This window comes from Parus major, chromosome Z (assembly GCF_001522545.3).
Source record: "Parus major isolate Abel chromosome Z, Parus_major1.1, whole genome shotgun sequence".
Classification (NCBI taxonomy): domain Eukaryota; kingdom Metazoa; phylum Chordata; class Aves; order Passeriformes; family Paridae; genus Parus; species Parus major.
The window spans coordinates 33,704,888-33,723,383 of NC_031799.1; the positions used below are offsets into that span (position 1 = coordinate 33,704,888).

General features: G+C 37.6%; 1 protein-coding gene across 8 annotated transcripts in view; it reads right to left on the reverse strand.

Annotated features, from left to right (window-relative positions):
* Positions 1-18,496, reverse strand: part of PRUNE2 (prune homolog 2 with BCH domain) — a 130,832-nt gene that overhangs the window by 55,439 nt on the left and 56,897 nt on the right. For all 8 annotated transcript variants that reach the window (XM_015653273.1, XM_015653272.1, XM_033520379.1 and 5 more), the window contains exon 7: positions 645-803. In XM_015653273.1, the coding sequence (XP_015508759.1) occupies positions 645-803 (159 nt within the window). The remainder of the gene's footprint in view (positions 1-644; positions 804-18,496) is intronic.

Genomic DNA, 18,496 nt, shown 5'->3' on the forward strand with positions numbered 1-18,496 from the left:
AAATAAATAAATGCATTTATATTGACGTTGAAAACAATGCAGTTACTTATCCACCTGTCCCCAAAATCACAAGTTTTCAAGACTGAGAAAAAGGTTTAAAAAGCTGCCACTGAGATAAATATCATCTGGAATATTCCATCTGGAGATAAATTTAGTTTAAAAAAATGGCAAGCACCTAGCTCTGGACAAATGTACACAATAGTAATAATTTGTTTTCTTTTCAGAGCTTGAATTCTTTAGGAATATACATACATATATGTACATAATGAGTTCTGGTCATTACCATTGACAAGGTGTTTGCTTGTCACTCATTGCCAAAGATGCATTTGTGTAAATCACAAGACAAACCCAAGTCAAAACTAGTGAGAAAAAAAACCCAAAACAGCATTTTAACTGAATTGAAAAGTCTTGCCTCTTTCAGTATTTCTCATAAACTTTTCAGCTTGGTCTGAAGCAATAATAAATATCATAAGCTTTCATTCTCTTACCATATAAATAATGCAGCCATTTCAAATAGCTGCTCAGTTGCTGGTCAACTGTTTCTGTTTTGACCTCACTTAATGAATCGACATCTTGATATAGACTACTTTAAAAAATCCCAACTTTTTCCAGGATTCCATCTGACTCTTTTTCCAGGTACTTACTTGATTACCTAGCTCTACATTTTCCGAGTATACTGCTATTTGTTGTTTTGTTTTCTTTTCATCTGACAAGCTGTTGGCCAAAATGACAAGTACATCAAACCCATATTTATCTATGAATGCTTTCAGATCACCAATGAGACTTCTGTGTAATATGCAGTCCTGAAAAACATTAAGAAATTAAAATAAATGTCAGCAACTTTTCTGGTTCTTTTCATCCAAATATGTCATAAAAATAGCTGTAAATGTTAAAAAGCTTCAGCAGATCTAACAAGCAAAATAATTTCATTTCACTTGTCAAAACAACTACGTGCTTAATAAAAATCAAGAACCAGCCCCATAGCACAGTAATGGAAGAACACTAAAATACTAAATGCAAGCTTTGCCTTTTTGAATCTGCTGGTAAAATTTAATTGTTACTTGTTCCAGCTACCTGCTTTTGCAACACTGCTTAAAAGCAGTCCAAGCTCCGGGCTAGTGTATCCCCATGATAAAGAAACTGGGTAGGAGTCTTGCATGGATGAGCATGAAACTCCCAGTAAAACTCAAACTCAAGAATAAAATATATGCGATGCATATATTTCCACACAGAAGGACTCCAGGAACATTGAGTTACAGAGATACAACAAGGAAGGCCAAGGCCCACTTGGAACTGAGTCTGGCAAGGGATATCAAGGACAACAAGGAGGGCTTCTACAAATTTTTCAGCAGCAGCAGAAAGATTAGGGAAAATGCAGGGCTGCTGCTGAATCAGATGAGTCTTCTGGTTATAGAAGACACAGAGAAGGTAAAATTACTGAAAGCCTTTTTTGCTCATCTTTACTGCTGAAACCAGCCCTCATGAGCCCCAGACTTCAGAGGTAAGAGAGGAAGGCTGGAGAAAGAAAGGTTTCCCCTTGGCTGTAAAGGGTTGGGTTAGAAATTAGCTAGGCAAATTTAACACCATAAATCCATGGGATCTGATGGGATACACCCACAGGTGCTGAGAGAGCTGGCAGTTGTTGCTTTGCTGCCCTCTCATCTTTGAAAAATAATGGAGACAGGGAGAAGTGCTTCATGATTCAAGAAAGGCCAGTGTCACTCTGTCTTCAAAAATGGCAAGGAGACCTAGGAAACTACCAGCCAACCAGCCTCACCTCAGTTCCTGGAAAGGTGATGAAACAGATCATTCTGGAGATCATCAAAAAGTATGTGGAAGTCAAGAAGGTCATCAGGAGTACTGGAGCAATCGGGATGGATTTGCCAAAGGCAAATCAGGTTGGACCAATCTGAGATTTCTATGATAGCATGGCAGGACAAGGGGAGAGGAGTGGACGTTGTCTACCTGAGCTTCAGCAAGGATTTTGATGTTATCTCCCATAACATTCTCACAGGTAAGCTCAGGAAATGTGGGTTGGAGGAATGGACAGTGAGATGGATCAGGAAGTGTCTTAATGGCAGAGCTTCAGAGGGTCATGATCAGTGCAGCAGAGTCCAGCAGGAGGGCTGCAGTCAGTGGTATTCCCAAGGGATCAGTACTGGGACCAATCTTACTCATCAGTCATCTGGAGGAAGGGAGGGATCAAATGCACCCTTGGCAGGTTTGCTGGTGATGCTAAACTGGGGGCAGTGGCTGATCCACTCTGCTGCCATTCCCTGGGACCTTGATCAGCTGGAGGGTTGGGCAGAGAGAAACCTAATGAGGCTCAACAAGGGCAAGTGTCAGGTCCTGCTCCTGGGGAGGAACAGCCCCAAGTGCCAGCACAGGCTGGGGCTGACCTCCTGCAGAGCAGCTCTGTGGAGAAGGACCTGGGACTCCTGGTGGATCACAACTTGTCCAAGAGCCATCAGTGCCCCTGTGGCCAGGAGGGCCAGTGGTATCCTGGGGTGCAGAGTGTGGCCAGCAGGTCAAGGGAGGTGACTCTCCCTGTCTGCTCAGCCCCAGTGAGGCCACACCTGGAGTGCTGTGTCCAGTTCTGGGCTCCTCAGCACCAGAGAGACAAGGAGCTGCTGGAGAGGGTCCAGTGGAGAGCCACAAGGATGGTCAGGGGTCTGGAGCTTCTCTCTTGTGAGGAGAGACTCTGGGAGCTGGGCCTGTTTGGTCTGGGGAAGACTGAGAGGGGATCTCATCAATGCACAGAAACATCCCAAAGGTGGGTGTCAGGAGGATGGTGACAGACTCTTTTCAGTGGTGCCCAGAAACAAGATGAAGAGCAGTGGCCATAAACTGAAACACAAGAAGCTCCACCTCTACAAGAGGCAGAATTTCTTTACACTGAGGGTAGCAGAGCACTGGGACAGCTGCCTGGGGAGGTTGTGGGCTCTCCCTCTATGGAGACACTCAAAACCCTCTACAAGTGTTCTGTGTCACCTGCTCTTGGTAACCCTGCCTTGTGATCTCCAGAGGTCCTTTCCAACCCTAAGACTTATGTAATTCTGTGATGTTGGTCTATTGCTATTTCTTTATTAAATCACGGTTTTTTGTTAGAAAAAGAAAAATACTTTATGAAATTTGTCATGCCAATATTTCATCTAAAAAAATAGATGTTAAAATAATAGCACTGAGATGCGAAGTCCACAAGCTAACTTAATTTTGCAGCCCTTTATATGTGTCCATGATGATGTTACCTTATTGTAACACACAATTACCACAAATTGTTCCTACAGATTCCCTTGTTCCCTTGAATTATGAAATCTTAAAAAAAATACACACACACACATAAACACAGACACACACACAGACACAAGCAAGGACTGAGGCTAAGTATTTTTACACTCATTGTATCAAAAAACTTGCCTTTTTTCACACACACCCCACACCAAATACACAGGAGGTAAACATTTACATTTCCTATTCTCATTAATGCTTGGACTAGTCCAGTTCTGTAGAACTTGAAACATAAACCATACATCCACCCTTCTCAACTGGGAACATAATGCACAAAGTATAAATGTCTTTTTTCAGCCCTTACTTCTGATAACTACTGGTGAAAACAGTCTTAGAAATTTTATTTTCTCCTTTATGTTTCTGCTGTTTGTACTAAAATAATTTTTTGCCATCTTCTAGCCAAGACTTCTTTTGATGCTGCCAAGCTACACCGACCTTGAATAAACAGCAGTTCATCATGAACACAGCACAACTGTATGTGCAGATTGGCACGTTATTCCCCTGCATCAGTCTCCTACCTAATAAATTACTGTTTTGGTTACAAATATATAAATACTATTTATTAATCTACTCGAATATGTCCACACAATGCCTCTCCCTCCCTCCAAGTTAAAACAAAAAAATCTGTATGTCAAATGCTTTGGAAGTAGATTCCTTTCTGCAGCTAGTGATGAAGTCTCTCTTTCATTTTTGCATAGCACCTAAAAATGAGGTTTATGTGAAATTCACACAGATCAATGCACAAACAATCAGCTGCCAGTTTCTCGGACACTCAAATGTGAAATCTGAATAGAGGGTTATGGTGAGGAATTATTCTGAATAAGCCTTGAGTGTCTAAACCAGTAAAATCTCCTGAAGACACAAGTATTGGATAGATTGGAAACAGTTCCAAAATGTTCTTAAGCATGAAAAAGTCACCTAATTTATCCCATTCCTAACTGCAGCTGGAATAATTAAAATCTATTCAAATAAAAAAATCTGAACTGTAGCAGATTCAAAACCACTTGAAAATATCTGATTACTCATCTAAATACCTCTAAATTTTATTCTTTTAAACAAGTACCAGCAACAAAATTCAGATACTCCCTTCACAAGCATTCAAACATGCAATTAAATAATGACAGTTGCAAACAAGTCTTAAAATCTACCAAAGACCATATATTGAAAGACATGATAAGTATATGGACTTTCCCACAAATTTGCTAACCTAAGTTAACAAGCAGAACATCGCAAATGTTATAAATGCTTCAGAAAAAAAAAAAAATTCCTTCAGAAATGAAAAAATGCAAATAATTTCAACAGTTAAGCTGGTACATCCCAAATTAATTACAAGCATTTAAAATATGCCATTGATGAATTAGTATAGCAGGAGATATACTGACATAGCTAAACAATGACAAAGGTCAGTTAACTGGACATTTTTTTACACTCCTTTTCTTTTACTAGCATGTGCTGGCTTAAGTATTAACCAATATTTAGAAAGTATACAGCAAGTAAACAGCATCTGTAAACATTGTTAGATTTTATAATGCACTCTAAGTAATTTAAAAGCAAAAGAATTGTTTTAATACTTGAAATGAGTGTACTTGAAATAAATAGACTCTAGTAATACATATATTTTGCATAGTTAACAGCAATATAACCACTGGAATAATTTAGTGTCATAACATGTAATCAAATGGTTCTTTTGTCTGATGCATATAAGCAGCTTCTGCTGTAACACAGCATTATGATGGCAGAATGAAAAAGTCAAAGAAATCCAAAGAGTTTTGAAGGATTTTTGAATATGACCTGTTTAGTAATCATGAATTTTTTTCTGAGAAATACCATTTTATGTAAGTTGTGTACTGCTGGGAAATCTCTTTCTCTGAACTCTATTTTCTTTCTTGATTCTCAAGAATCTCTTTTTAAGTTTAAGAGATAATGTAACTATAAACATGGATAATCCTTTAAAAGAGGCTAAATATCCAAGAAATATTTGAAGAGAATCTGTAACTTCTCTGTCTCTTGCAACATTGATTCATGAAATCAACAGCCAATTACCCAAGTGATCACTGCAAGTGTACATTACACACACTTCTGAGTCTTCTAAGCTAACTGTGTCAATATTAACCTGACCAAATTAAGAACAAACTGTCTCTTTTGTTCTTCACACTTCTCACATGGGGAGCACAATATGGCTTTTGTCAGAGGTGCTCCATCATTTTGGCTCAAGGAAACTGTCAGTACAGTTTGGGATTCGTTATTCATGGGCAGATACCCTGATGGGTCTAATGAAGCCTTTCTGCTGACAACTCATTTGCTAAAAATACCCAACCGTCACAAAATATAAATGAAGAATATCGTATCCCATTACAATTTTCACAACTGATGCAATTATCACAATACAGAAGTCATACATACTGCTACATACTGCATTCTCTTAATATTTCATAGTTGGTACTACTGCATTCCAGTTTATTTCTATGTGATCACTGATAAAACTTTATGACATACTTAAATTGCAGTATAATAGGGTAAACACCAATGATACAGCACACATGCAGAGCTAACAGTCTGTGTGCCATTTGTTGTAAATCCAGCTAATTACTAGAAGCCCCCTCCTTTATTAAAAACAAAATTTAAAAAGCAAGGCAAAAGAGTGCAGAAGATTACTCCATTTTTTATAAGTTTTCAGGTAAAGATCACTAAAACCTGAAAGAACAATATAAACAGTATGATGTCTAGAAGACTTCCCAATCATGAAGAAGTGTATTTGTTGTTTTACTTTTTTTTTTTTTTTTTTCTCCTATCAACATCACTGGTAAAAATGCTCTATGAAAAATCACTACCTTTTCTGTAAGGAAAGACAGCATTTTTCTATTGTGCATTTCAATGTACCAAACAGCAGCTCTTCTGCACTGATATTTATCAGTCTTCTGGAAAGAACAAAAATAGCAGCAAATTCTGCTTCCTTTATGTCTACAGTTTAAAAAGGCGAAAAAGGCACTAGGTCCTAAACTGGAGAGTAAGAAAATGGGCATCTTCGAGCTTGCTCGATGACAATCCCAGTCATACATTTAACTTTAGGCATTCCAAATTTAAGTTGGAAAGAATTTGAACTGGAACTACTATAGCATTGTGGAATGTTCTTACTGAATAATGCAATGAGTGCCTGTTTAGCACTCACACCCCTTAGTACTCATGATGGCTGTGTTTTTACAGTCTATTATTTTCATTAAATCCAGAGTTACTAAAAAAGAAAAAAAAAAAGAAATATTCCTCTTTAATAAAAAAAAATAAAAATCAGCATGCTTTGTTCAACGGAAGCATGTTTAGACAGGTTTATAATGGAAAGAGTGCCTTTTCTACAGCACTGGGGCATTTTATCATAATGTCCTAACAATGATCCATTCTTTATGAATTCAGATTGCAGCTAAACAGGTTTTACTTGCATATGATACAGGCACTAATTTTATATATTCAAATTTAGGCTTGTCCATTTTAACCAGTGTTTAAGTAGAACTTATAAGGATTTACATGTTTGGGCAAGACTGTGAAGTCTCAATAAATTCATAAAACTTGAGGTATAAAAATTTTTCAGAACTACAGTTTCATTATTCCCCATTTACAGAACTATCTGATACAGCTCTGGATTTAGCAGCTGAGATCTTCATGTATCCTAAAAGACGTGATGATATACATGTAACATAGAGTCATGGCACATCTGGCTTACAACATTCTTCCTAGAGGTGGAATACCTGCCTTCAATGACTATCACTGTCATCCACCTAAGGAACACAAATTGTTATCCATAAGCAATTGGATAGGCAGCCCCCCATGAGTGCCGAGGTATGCAGCTGACCCTCTGAAATACAACAGTCAAAAATGCTCCCTGGTGTCAGTGGGTTTTGTGCACGTGTACTCCAAGAATGTAGCAGATCAGAAGGGCTGGAGATGCAGCCCTGTTAAGGCACTGCCAGTACTGCACAACATAAACATTGAGGGCATAGCCTAAAGACATTAACAAACAAAGGTAAGAGTCTGCACACTCCTGTGTATCTAATAATAGTATTAGATTGCTGTGACCTCAATATCTATCAGAAAAAAAGGTTTGCAGCAGTACAGGGATCAGAGAATATCAAAAAACATCATGTAGTCTGGTGAAGAGGTGAAAGGACTCATTTACTTCCATCTCTAAGGGAAGAAATTCAAAGTGCTTGTAATTTGTCTCATTGTTAGTAGATGTTTTCTGTAACAGGAAAACCATGACTGATAAAGTTGCCAATTTTGAGCATTTCTGGTAGTTGAAGGGTAAGTAGCTTGGAGTTGTTAAAAATGCAAAATACGTTCAAATATATAGATAGATGTAATTTCAAGTTTAAAGGCTTAAATTACACCTCCTCTTTCGAATGTGTCTTTAAAACTCTATCTCTGTAAAACAAGTAAAGGGACCAACTAGAAAATTTGCAATCATAGCAGTATGACTTTTGGTCCTAGTAGAGAAGTACAGAGAAATGTAGTATGTTGGAATGTACACTTTCCAATTAATTTAAAAGGTTGAAGTAAATATGAACATTTTTTTTTGACAAAACTACATTTTATTTTGAAATCACAGGCATACAAAGCCTGAAAGTAAAGGCAACTGCTTATGCACCTTATTTATACACAAAGATCCCCCATAGAAATTACACACAGAATATGTACAAATTAAAATAAATATCTCCATACTAAAATACAGAATAGTTTATACAGTCTAGTAACTATTTACCTCAAAAATTTATAGGAGAAAAAGAAGCATTATTTTTTATTAATCCATAAGCCATGTGGACACAGCCTATAATACACTTTTTTATTCTCCTTTATATTATTCTGTTTCCTGATTCTAGGTTAAGAACTTCCATTTGATTTTTCCATAGCTTGTAAATCAATTAAAAAATACTGAAAAAGACACAACCTATTACTTCAGTTACAAGGTTCATTTAGTCACATACAATATTTGATTTCACCGTTGACTGATTAGCAAGTGGTAACAAGCAAAAGGCTGAATTGACAGAGTGATGAATTAAAACATAAGAAACATCACAACCATACATATACTGACCAGAAGCTGTCTCTTTTAGCCAGCTAAGTCTCAGGTGTAAGCTTATACATAATAATTCATACCTTACAAAATAATCCCCATGCAAACATGATAATGCAAAAACACATTTCTGGCTGTCAAGAAAATTTCTGGCAAAATTAATCAACCATTCATCCATTCAGGCTCTTTGCATATCCTTTTGTCAAAGAGAGAATACTAAGAGATTTCTTTCCTCTTTGACGCGCTCATTGCAATGGTTTGTAAAATCCATCAAGCCTGAGTTGATTTATTGAACTGTCTCTTAGCTCAGCAGTGCAACTATAGCAAATGAACTGGTAACTTCTTAAAAAACAGCAGTGATTCAACAATATCTGGTTTATTTGATTCCTTCTAAGTTCAGATAAGCAATTTCTTAAAGGCACTGACTTGCATTATTTAGTAGTTCTAGCAGCAATTTTATACCAGCATGTTTTGTTTGTACTGCCCCACATTTTTAATATTCTGTTTTTACATTTGACAAAGGCATTTTTGATTTATAACTGATATTAGGCTCTACCTAAATCTTCACACCAGCCAGTATGCTTCTATTGTTACTCAACACAGCTTTCAAATTTAAATACAATACTGCTGTGTACTGTTATTTGAGCCATCTCACTCATTCGGCTATGAATACTGAAAACTAATTACCCCCACCTATTTCTTTAATTACACACACAACTTTGCATGCATATTCAACTGTTCTTGTATTTATCTATTCCCATCACTAGTAATGAGAATTGTTATAAAAAGTAGTTAAGGCACAAAAGACGGAGATATGCCAAGCCATTTGAGGCACATGGATTTTATTGCTACGCATCGTCCATTGAACCCCATGAAGCACATTCATCACTCACCAGCTTTGCATTTTTCTTCATAAAGATATATGACCTTTGCCTATTAGATTTCATTAGCAGGGCACCATACAAGGCTCGTCTGCAGATGACAGGATAGAAAGCTAAACAACCTCGCCTGAAGGATTTGTGAGAACAAGCCCATCTTCAATCTTTGTCCCTGGGAGGCACTTCTAACACCTGCCAACCACAGCACTATCATCAGAAAAACATTTAGAGATTTATCTTCAGGCTGGTGATTATAAGAGATAATTTGTTTGGAGTATGGATAAAGTTGGTCTAGCATAAACAAACTACAAGCTCAAATTATACGATGAACCTCATTAACTATTGATTTAACCACTGCAAATCCATGAACAAATGTTGTATCAAAATGTTAATTCTTCATGAAAATATAATTTAAAAGAAACCCAACAAAAATGTCAAGGCAGGATGGCAGGCTATTCTTAGTGCACTTTTAATGTTAGCTTAAACTGGATTTGAAAACTCGCTTTGTCATAACATCAACACTATACTATTGCCATTTTCCCCTAACACAACATAACTCTATAACATGGAGTTTTGTCTGGCAAGAAGTAATAGATCTTTTCAGTTGCTGCCACTACAGAGGGATGAAACAGTTTTTTCTCTCCTACCTTCAGGAACACTTCTTTTGTTTGGAGACAGCAAGACTAGATGTACCATTAAAAACACTTTAATTAGCAAGAAGCTAGAAGTATTATAAATGGATGCCATCACAGGCAGACAGTCTGAACAATTATATATTCATGGACACCTTCTATATTACAGATACCACACATATTCTATGTTCCAGAATAGGAAATTACTTTCTCCTAATCTTTGAAAATTATTTTAACTCAAGCTAAAAATAAACCCTCAGTCTTCAGCCAACAGTATACTTAGAAGTAGTACAGCTGCATTAGTCCTGAGGTCTATTTCTGAGGGGGAAAGGTTGAGGTTTTTAACCTGTTTTCTAATACAATGGCATTCAGGCCTGTTCCCTTTTTGGTAACAGAAAAAATGGTGCCAGACTTAATGCTGCAATCCAAAGAGAAGAGCCAAAAAATGTTTCCACATGTTTTGGAATACGGATGGCTTAGGAGAATTCCATTGCACCCTCTCTGACAGCAACACAATTCCTTAATACCCCTATCCAGAGAGCTCATTTGTGTATAGAAGGTAGAAGGAAACCTGTGGTACCTACACTCTGGCATTCTAAATAATCATTCAGTGTGACTTGCACTTAATAACAAAACATCAACACTTTTAAGATATTATTACTGTAGAAATAGCAAAAATCTTTTGGAATTAACTCAAAAACAAACTAAAAAAAAGTTACATGGCAATTTTAGTTTTTTTCTTTTATATTTACCTTTTTTCCCCTGCTATATTTACTTTGCTAATTTATGTATTCAACTCACAATGTCACTTCATGAATAAACCACAGTTATTTAATTATTAAAACCATTTCACTCCATATATATAGAGAAGAAAATTACGTTGCAAGATAATTGATAGAAAATTTAAAATAATCAGCTGGTAATAAATGAAAATCATTTGTGCAGGATTCAGTTCTATCACTTCTAATATAATTTAAGTTGTTAATATCATTTGGATTGTTTCACCAAATATCAGTAGTTGGTGAAGCTTTCTCTTTCATCTAGCTACATCTTCTGCCTTTCTAAAGCAGCTGTTTGATTCTTCACAGTCTTCTGACTGCAAATCATTTTTCTCAAAAAATTTACTTCTTCCATTCCTGCTCTTGACTCCAAAATACTATTTTCTCCAAGTTTTCTTCCTCCAGTGCTGAAAATTCTTGACTTACATAATTTTTTACTTTTGCTATCACTTGTCATGAACACTCTTTCTCCTGCTTTCAACTTCTCTTCCCTCTTCTTTTTACTCAAAATGTGTCTAAATGCAAAATACAGTTTCATACTGAGGCACAATGCCCTCTAATTGTACTTCAGCCTTTCTTATACTTTTATCCTTTGGTTCAAAACAAATGTTCCCTGTCAGCACCACAGACCCATGTTTTTGAAAAACCCTTCTCTAAACAGTTTTTCTTTATATGGGAAAATACGAAGAGTAATTATTACCTTTAGATGTTCAATCTGCAAGCCTGAACAAATAGGCCAGTTCAGAATTCCACAAACTAAAAATTAGTGGAAAACCTCTCACTGACTTCACAGGATTTGGCACATGCCACTAATCTACACATAAGAATTCTCCCATCAGTTAAAATACACAGATGATATGGTATTGCCTAGGCACTCAAGTTAAGCAAAGGTCCTTCCAGGAAGTTAAAGTTCCCTGCTAAGCATGTTATTATTTTAGAAATGCATTTTCAATTATTTTAAATCACTTTTGCACTGTATGCTAAATCACTAGCACTCTGGTTGACCACAGTGCCTTGTCAATATGGAGCAACTGTCTGGAATACAACTGTAGATGAAAGAGAATTAATTTTCTGTTCATTCAGTTTATCTCTCTGCTGTGGGAAACTGAACATCTTCCTCCAAAACACATGAACAAACAAGGATCAATATATTACCAGTGCAACTGACTTAAGTAGCATCTGCAGTGAGACTAAACTAGGAAATAGAAATTGGACAGAGATAGTCAAATGCTGTTTGCTGAACTTTGCCACCAAAAAAAGCTCCCAGACAAATAAGAGTAGCAATTCAGTTTCTTGTAATTCATTTAAGTTTCCTATGGATTCTTCTAATAAGCACTTACAGTTATGCAAACAAAATGCCTTTAGCAACTCGTTTGTTAAACAGTCAGTTCCTTCAGAAGAGAGAACAGGAGTCATTACCAACACAAGCAAAAATAGGATAAAACAAAGTTCTTTGCAGATGCCTGCCAGGGGACTCACACTTGGTTACACTAGGCTGAAGTTAGCTGTGGCACCCTCGTCTCTGTTTTACAGTAACCAAGAGCAGCTTTATCACTGAGATGTTTCTATTTCCTGAGAGCCAAATACAAGCTTTCTGTAAGGCTGCTTTTGGACCTGCAGGACCATTGTCCAGCATACATGCTTTCCTTAGGCTGTATCCTTCAGAAAGTTATCCTTTTCTCTCTCTCTAGACAAATAAAAGTGAAAAATGAGATGCAAAGCAAAACAGTACCCTAAAATCAATCTGAAGTTAACCACTCTGAGACACGGGACTGCTTTGGTGATACTGGCATGTAAATGCAGTTAAACAACCACCCAAATGAACTGGAATATGTTTCATATTATTTCAGTTTTACTTGATACTTAAACGAAATATTCAATGTTTAAAAGAAATTATGACTAGGAGTATGTCAAAAAGGAAAAAGTTTTTTTTTCCTAAAGAACAATAACACAGGGATTTTGTTGGGGTCAGTAAACAAAAATGTGCTTTAAGATTAAGCATTACAGGAAAAGTAGCATGCAAAATCAGTTTTTTTCCAATATGCTCAGCAGCCATGTCAAATAGTTTCCATAATCTTCAGCTATATCAATACAGCTCCTGCAGCATAACAGGATTCTCAAATGGGCTTTACCAACTTACTGGCAATAACACCATGTGCAGTAGTGACTCTAGCTAGCACAACTGACTCACACCATTACAGCTTTCTTCCATGAACTTAAATTTTGAGCAAAGCCTAAACATGTGCTTAGTCTCTGCTTCATCATTGCAGTCATTCATTGTGACTGAAACATCTTTCTAACACACTAAGAAACTAAGATACTGCTCAGCAACTTAAAAGCAAAATTTCACCCAACTAAGCAAGCAGCCTGTTTTACTAGATTTTGTACTGCTTCCCATTGACTTCATTGGCGCCTGTTGCAAATTTGAGGCTTCAAAATTAAGGTTTTGAATGTAATTTTTTATCATGTTGAATTTGTGTTGTCTGGACATTGAAGGAAATGAAGTAAAGTTAGGATGGTCAAACTGGTAATATACTTTAGGAAAAACATGCTTAAAATGTATTCAATGATCTTACATGGAATTAAAACACAAATCTTATTAATAAGGCCACATCCAAGGCTTTCTATCCTGCTGGCTCATTTTTAGAATTCTCTCACTTCAAACTCTGTGAAATTGATGTCTTTTAATTCAGAGCCTCATTTATTTTCTGAAAATATCGTTAAAAACATTAACATGTAAACGAGAAAGTCAGGCTCCAAGTAGCAAGTCTTCTTTCAAAACACTTTAAAAATCTATATGGAATGACACAAGGGCTTTACCTCTGTTACATTGTGCTTTGAAAGACCATCTATTGCTGAGTGCTAGAGAGAGGCATATAGCAGAGTGCAGAATACATTATCGAAACAATGTAGTAATGCTAAGTAGTAAAGAAAAGGCATTTTTTAACAATATGTACATTAAATAGTGCCCTACTGCATTAATTCAGTTTTAGTCTCTTGCAATTCTGTTAAGAATAAACAGCAGTAAAACAGACCTACAGCTCCTTCAGTGAATATACTTAATCATAATCCTTAACAAAGACATAATTTTAAACATCCCAATTGCAAGACACGATGGTCCAGAGCTAAAAGAACATAAAAGGCACTGACTAATCTCTCTTTACAGTGAACCACAAGCCCTGCTATTCCTCCCTCAAACAAAAGTAGCTGACCATAGTTCTGCTGTACTCTTCAGCACAACAAAATTATTACATGTAATGTGTGGTTTACCTTCACCACTCTATATCCACCAGGAAGAAGTGATGAGAGGAAATAGTACAAGACATAGACTTCTTTGTCAGACCTTTTAGCAAACAGCTGCTTACAGGTATCAGGGAAGACAGAGAGGGCATGATAAAGAAATTGAGAGCAGATATAATGAGAGGGACCAAAAGAAGGTACCCATAAATTGGGCACATGAGTTTATACCAGAATAATACTCACAGAGAATTCTCAGTTATGTAGAGTTCATTGAGTAAAACGTTGAAAAATGTAAGGTAGAGGAAGAAATACTACACTAAATATGTACAATAACAAGTGTTACGTCATCTTAGTATGAACATGACCAACAAAGGGAGCCGACAAGAGGTCTTGATTAAAACATGTTTAAATCTGATTTAATCTTTCTTTTCTATCCACCAGATGGTGCCCTTGCAGCATCCATGAACAAGCTAAGCGAATCTCTGCCTCTGTCCACAGACACAGATAGGTCATTCCGTGTGTTCTCATACCTGGTTCTGAATGGACAGTTTTGCTGTATCACTGACACTTGAACTGTTCTTAAAAGAGAATACTTTTCAGATAGTTCTTGGCATACATATTTTTCAAAATCTCATTAGAAGTCTAACTAATTTTAGTAGCAGCATGATCTACAGGCCATACCTACCCCTATGGCAGCTGGTATCCGCTGCGGTATATGGATCTGTGAGCAGCAGAATGACAGTTTGGCATCAATTAGGAGAATACACAAACTCTTAGAAAACACTGGAGATTTATTTCGTTGCCTGAAACATGGTTTCTAACCTGGAAATACTTCATCTCTGCAGAGCTGTGTATTTCTCCCACAGTGATGGAGAAAGCTTTGCAGCTGTTCAGGTTAATGTGCTCCTGTTTCTCTGCTGACATTTAAACTCAAGGATACACAGCATTCTTCAAAGCTTGATTGGCACACAGAAGTAAAATATGTGTTCAGTGCTAATCTCCTAGTCTATTACTACTGTCTTTCATAATCTACATATATTTTACAAAATTCTTTAGTAAGAAAGGCTGTCAGAGCAAATGATGCATCAAATTCAAACAGGCCATCAAGATTGCTAATGGATTTTAATAGCAGCTATTACAGCATAATGGTATTTTCCCAACAGCTGTTTGTTTATAAAATTTTCAGTTTACAAGACCTTTATGTCCAATCCCAGGAGACATCCATCAATTCATTTATAATCATTTGGTTCAACCTACATGTAAATGCTGTCTTATTTGCACTGGGTGTGATTGTGTATTTGTAGAAGACATGAGCAACTGCCACAGCAATCAAAATGCTGGGGAACTTTACAAATTAAACTAATTAGTGTGTACCTTTTGCCTTTAGCAGAAAATTAGGTGTTTCACTTGTTTCTTTCTTTCCATTCTTGAACAGCTCATTCCTCATAAGGAAGAGCAGCCTGGAATACAGCCCATTTATGTCCCAGTCTGACATGAATATTTGTTTAGTTCCATGTAGCTATAGTGGTTTTCAAAACATAGCACATAACTGGACATAACTGGAGCAACTGGCCAGCAGACAACAGCTCAATGTGGCCTGCAGAAGTAATGGACAAGTATTAGAGGAAAAACATCTTGACAGATACAAAGTTAGATCTGATCTGGAAAAGTTACTGGACACAAAACCAAAAAAAAACATGACTAAGATTTTTTTCCCAGGTTTGTGATGGATTGGTTTGGTTCAGTTTGGCTTGGTTTGTTGGTTGGGAGTGTCTTTTGGTTGATTGGTTGGAGTATTTTAGTGTATGAGCAAGTATTTTTTGATATCTATTAGACAAAAAAACCAGGAAGAAATAGGAAACTAGGACCCTGGCATGCTTTTCCATTGTGTCATATTCAGAGCTGAACTGTGTGAAATGAGTGGGATTTAAAAAAAATTATTCAGAAGATAACTAGTAATGGGAGCCAATTATGAACTGAGGAAAGAGAATATTGAATGAGATGTTTTGATGTTACACACTTAGAGATGGCTGTTTGTCCAGCTCTTTTCCTGATTTTCAAGCTGCCCATGTAACATAAATTTCTGATTAATACTCATGTAACAAAAATTTCTGATTAATGCTGAAGTCTGGATAAATGCCTTTTAGTGTATGTACTAATGGGTGATTTTTTCTAAAAACATCTAGACTTAAATAATTTTGCTTCCATGGTGTTAGCAAATACCCTACTAACAACAAACAACAGAAAATTTTTGAGGATAAAGGACAAGACAGAAAAACCACACACTTCACCTTAACCAATGCCCTCTTTAGACAGCAGATGGCTCCAATTTTCCACAAAAGAAGGCTATGACTAAAATTTTCAGCCAGGACTCTCACTTCCATCATACAGGAATAGGGGAGTTGTTATGCAGCAAGAAGGATATGGATAAACAAGCTGTTAAGTGGGTGCTATGCAGTGAGCAGTGTTATGTAGCCACCCTACAAACCAGCAGTCTTCATCCCCACAAGCAGTGTCCTGGGAAACTAGCTTATAGTAAATGCCAATTACAGCAGGCTTTGTACATTCAGATTCTACCTCTGTGTTTGCTAATCTCTGTAGCCTGATATGCATTTAAATATCTCAAGCAATCGGGAAAATTACTAAACAAAGAATCTTTGGTTTTTCCTTGGAAAGCCTTGATGTTTACGGTTCATGTAAAGACATGAAGATGCTGCAACTTTTCCTCCCAGTCATTTCAATACCATATACCATGACATCCCATTACCATTCAGTTTACTCTGATTTTTCACATCCATTCTTCACAGCACACTTAGCAGTAATTTTCAAGGCAGAAAAACAATTTAAAAGTTTTTGTTGGTTTTTTTTTTCTCCTAAGACACATGGTCTAAGGTCATGTCTGCCAAGAGAGTTATGGTTACATCTATGGACATGCAGCTGCTATGAGGAAAGCATTTAGAAAACACAATCTGAATATGATCAACTGGAAAAAAAAGCACTTTCTGTCTCTAAATCAACACTACAGAAGAGCTGGGCTTAACAAAAAAATCATCAATGAGATTAGACTGCAAAACTGAAAACTGGTATTTACAAACTAGCTAGCCAGAACAGTGAGGGACAATAAAATGAGTTTTTTCAAATACACTGATGGAAATATGCAATGTAAAAATAACATTGTCCTATTAAAGGATGTGGATGGTTATCCCACAAACAGGGACATGGAAAAGGCAGACGTGTTTAATGCATTCTTTGCCTTTGTCTTTAACACACATGACTGACCAAAAGGGTCACAGTGCCATGAGCTGGAGGATCATGATTACAAGAACAATCAATTCCCAGTGGAACCTGAAATTGTGAAGGACCTGTTGCTCCACCTGGAGCCTTACAAATCTGTGTCCTTATGGGATTCTTCCACTACTTCTTAAAGAACTGCTGTCATTGCAAAGCTGCTCCCAATGATTTTTGACCCAGACAGGTTCCAGCTGACTGGATGTTGATTTTCAAGAAGATCAAGAAGGAGGACCCTGGAAAATACAGGCCTGTCAGTCTCCGTGCAGTGACAGGTAAAGTTATGGAGAAGATTATTCTGGGGGTATTGAAAAACACCTAAAGGACAACACAGTAATCAGTCAGAACCAGCACAGCTTCATTAGAGAAGCTGCTTTATCCAACCTGATTTCCTTTCATAACAAGATAACACACCCAGCTGATCAAGGGAAGCCAGCTGATGTGATCTTTTCGGATTTCAGTAAATCTTCCAAGACTGTCTCTCACAGAATCCTTCTGAACAAAATGTGCAGCCCACAGCTGGACAAACACATCATGTGATGGGTGAGCAAGTGGCTCATGGGTCAGGCACAAGGGGCTAAAACGAATGGGGAGACATCAGACTGGGGACCTGTCATTAGTGGGGTTCCAAAGGGCTCCATCCTTGGCCCTCTGCTCTTCAGCATCTTCATAAATGACTTGGATATAGGACTGGAAGAAATACTCAGCAAGTTCCCAGAAAACAAGAAAATGGGAGGAGCAGTTGACTCCCTCCAGGGCAGGTAGGCCCTGCAAAGACACCTCAACAAATCAGGGGACTGGGCAGTCACCAACCATATGAAGTTCAACAGGGGAAAATGCTGGGTTCTGCATCTGAGATGGGGCAACTCTGGATGTATGGACAGACTGGGAAATGAGATGCTGGGAAGCAGTGTCAGGGAAAGGGACCTGGGGGGTCCTGGTCAGTGGAAAGCTGAGCATGAGCCAGCAGTGCCCCAACCCTGTCCTGGGGGACATCAGGCACAGCATCACCAGCTGGGCAAGGGAGGGGATTGTCCTGCTCTGCTCTGAGCTGGGGCAGCCTCAGCTCCAGTGCTGGGGGCTGTTCTGGGTGCCACAACTCTTAGAAAAATATAAAGCTATTAGGAAGCATCCACAGGAGGGCCATGATGATGGTGAAGATGCTGTGAGGGGAAGTCATGTGAGGAGTGGCTGAGGTCACTTGGTCTGTTCAGCCTGGAGGAGACTGAGTGGAGCTTTCATTGCTGTTACAACTTCCCCGTGTGGAGAAGAGGAGGGGCAGGCACTGATCTCTTCTCTGTGCTGGCCAGTGGTAGGACCCAAGGAAAT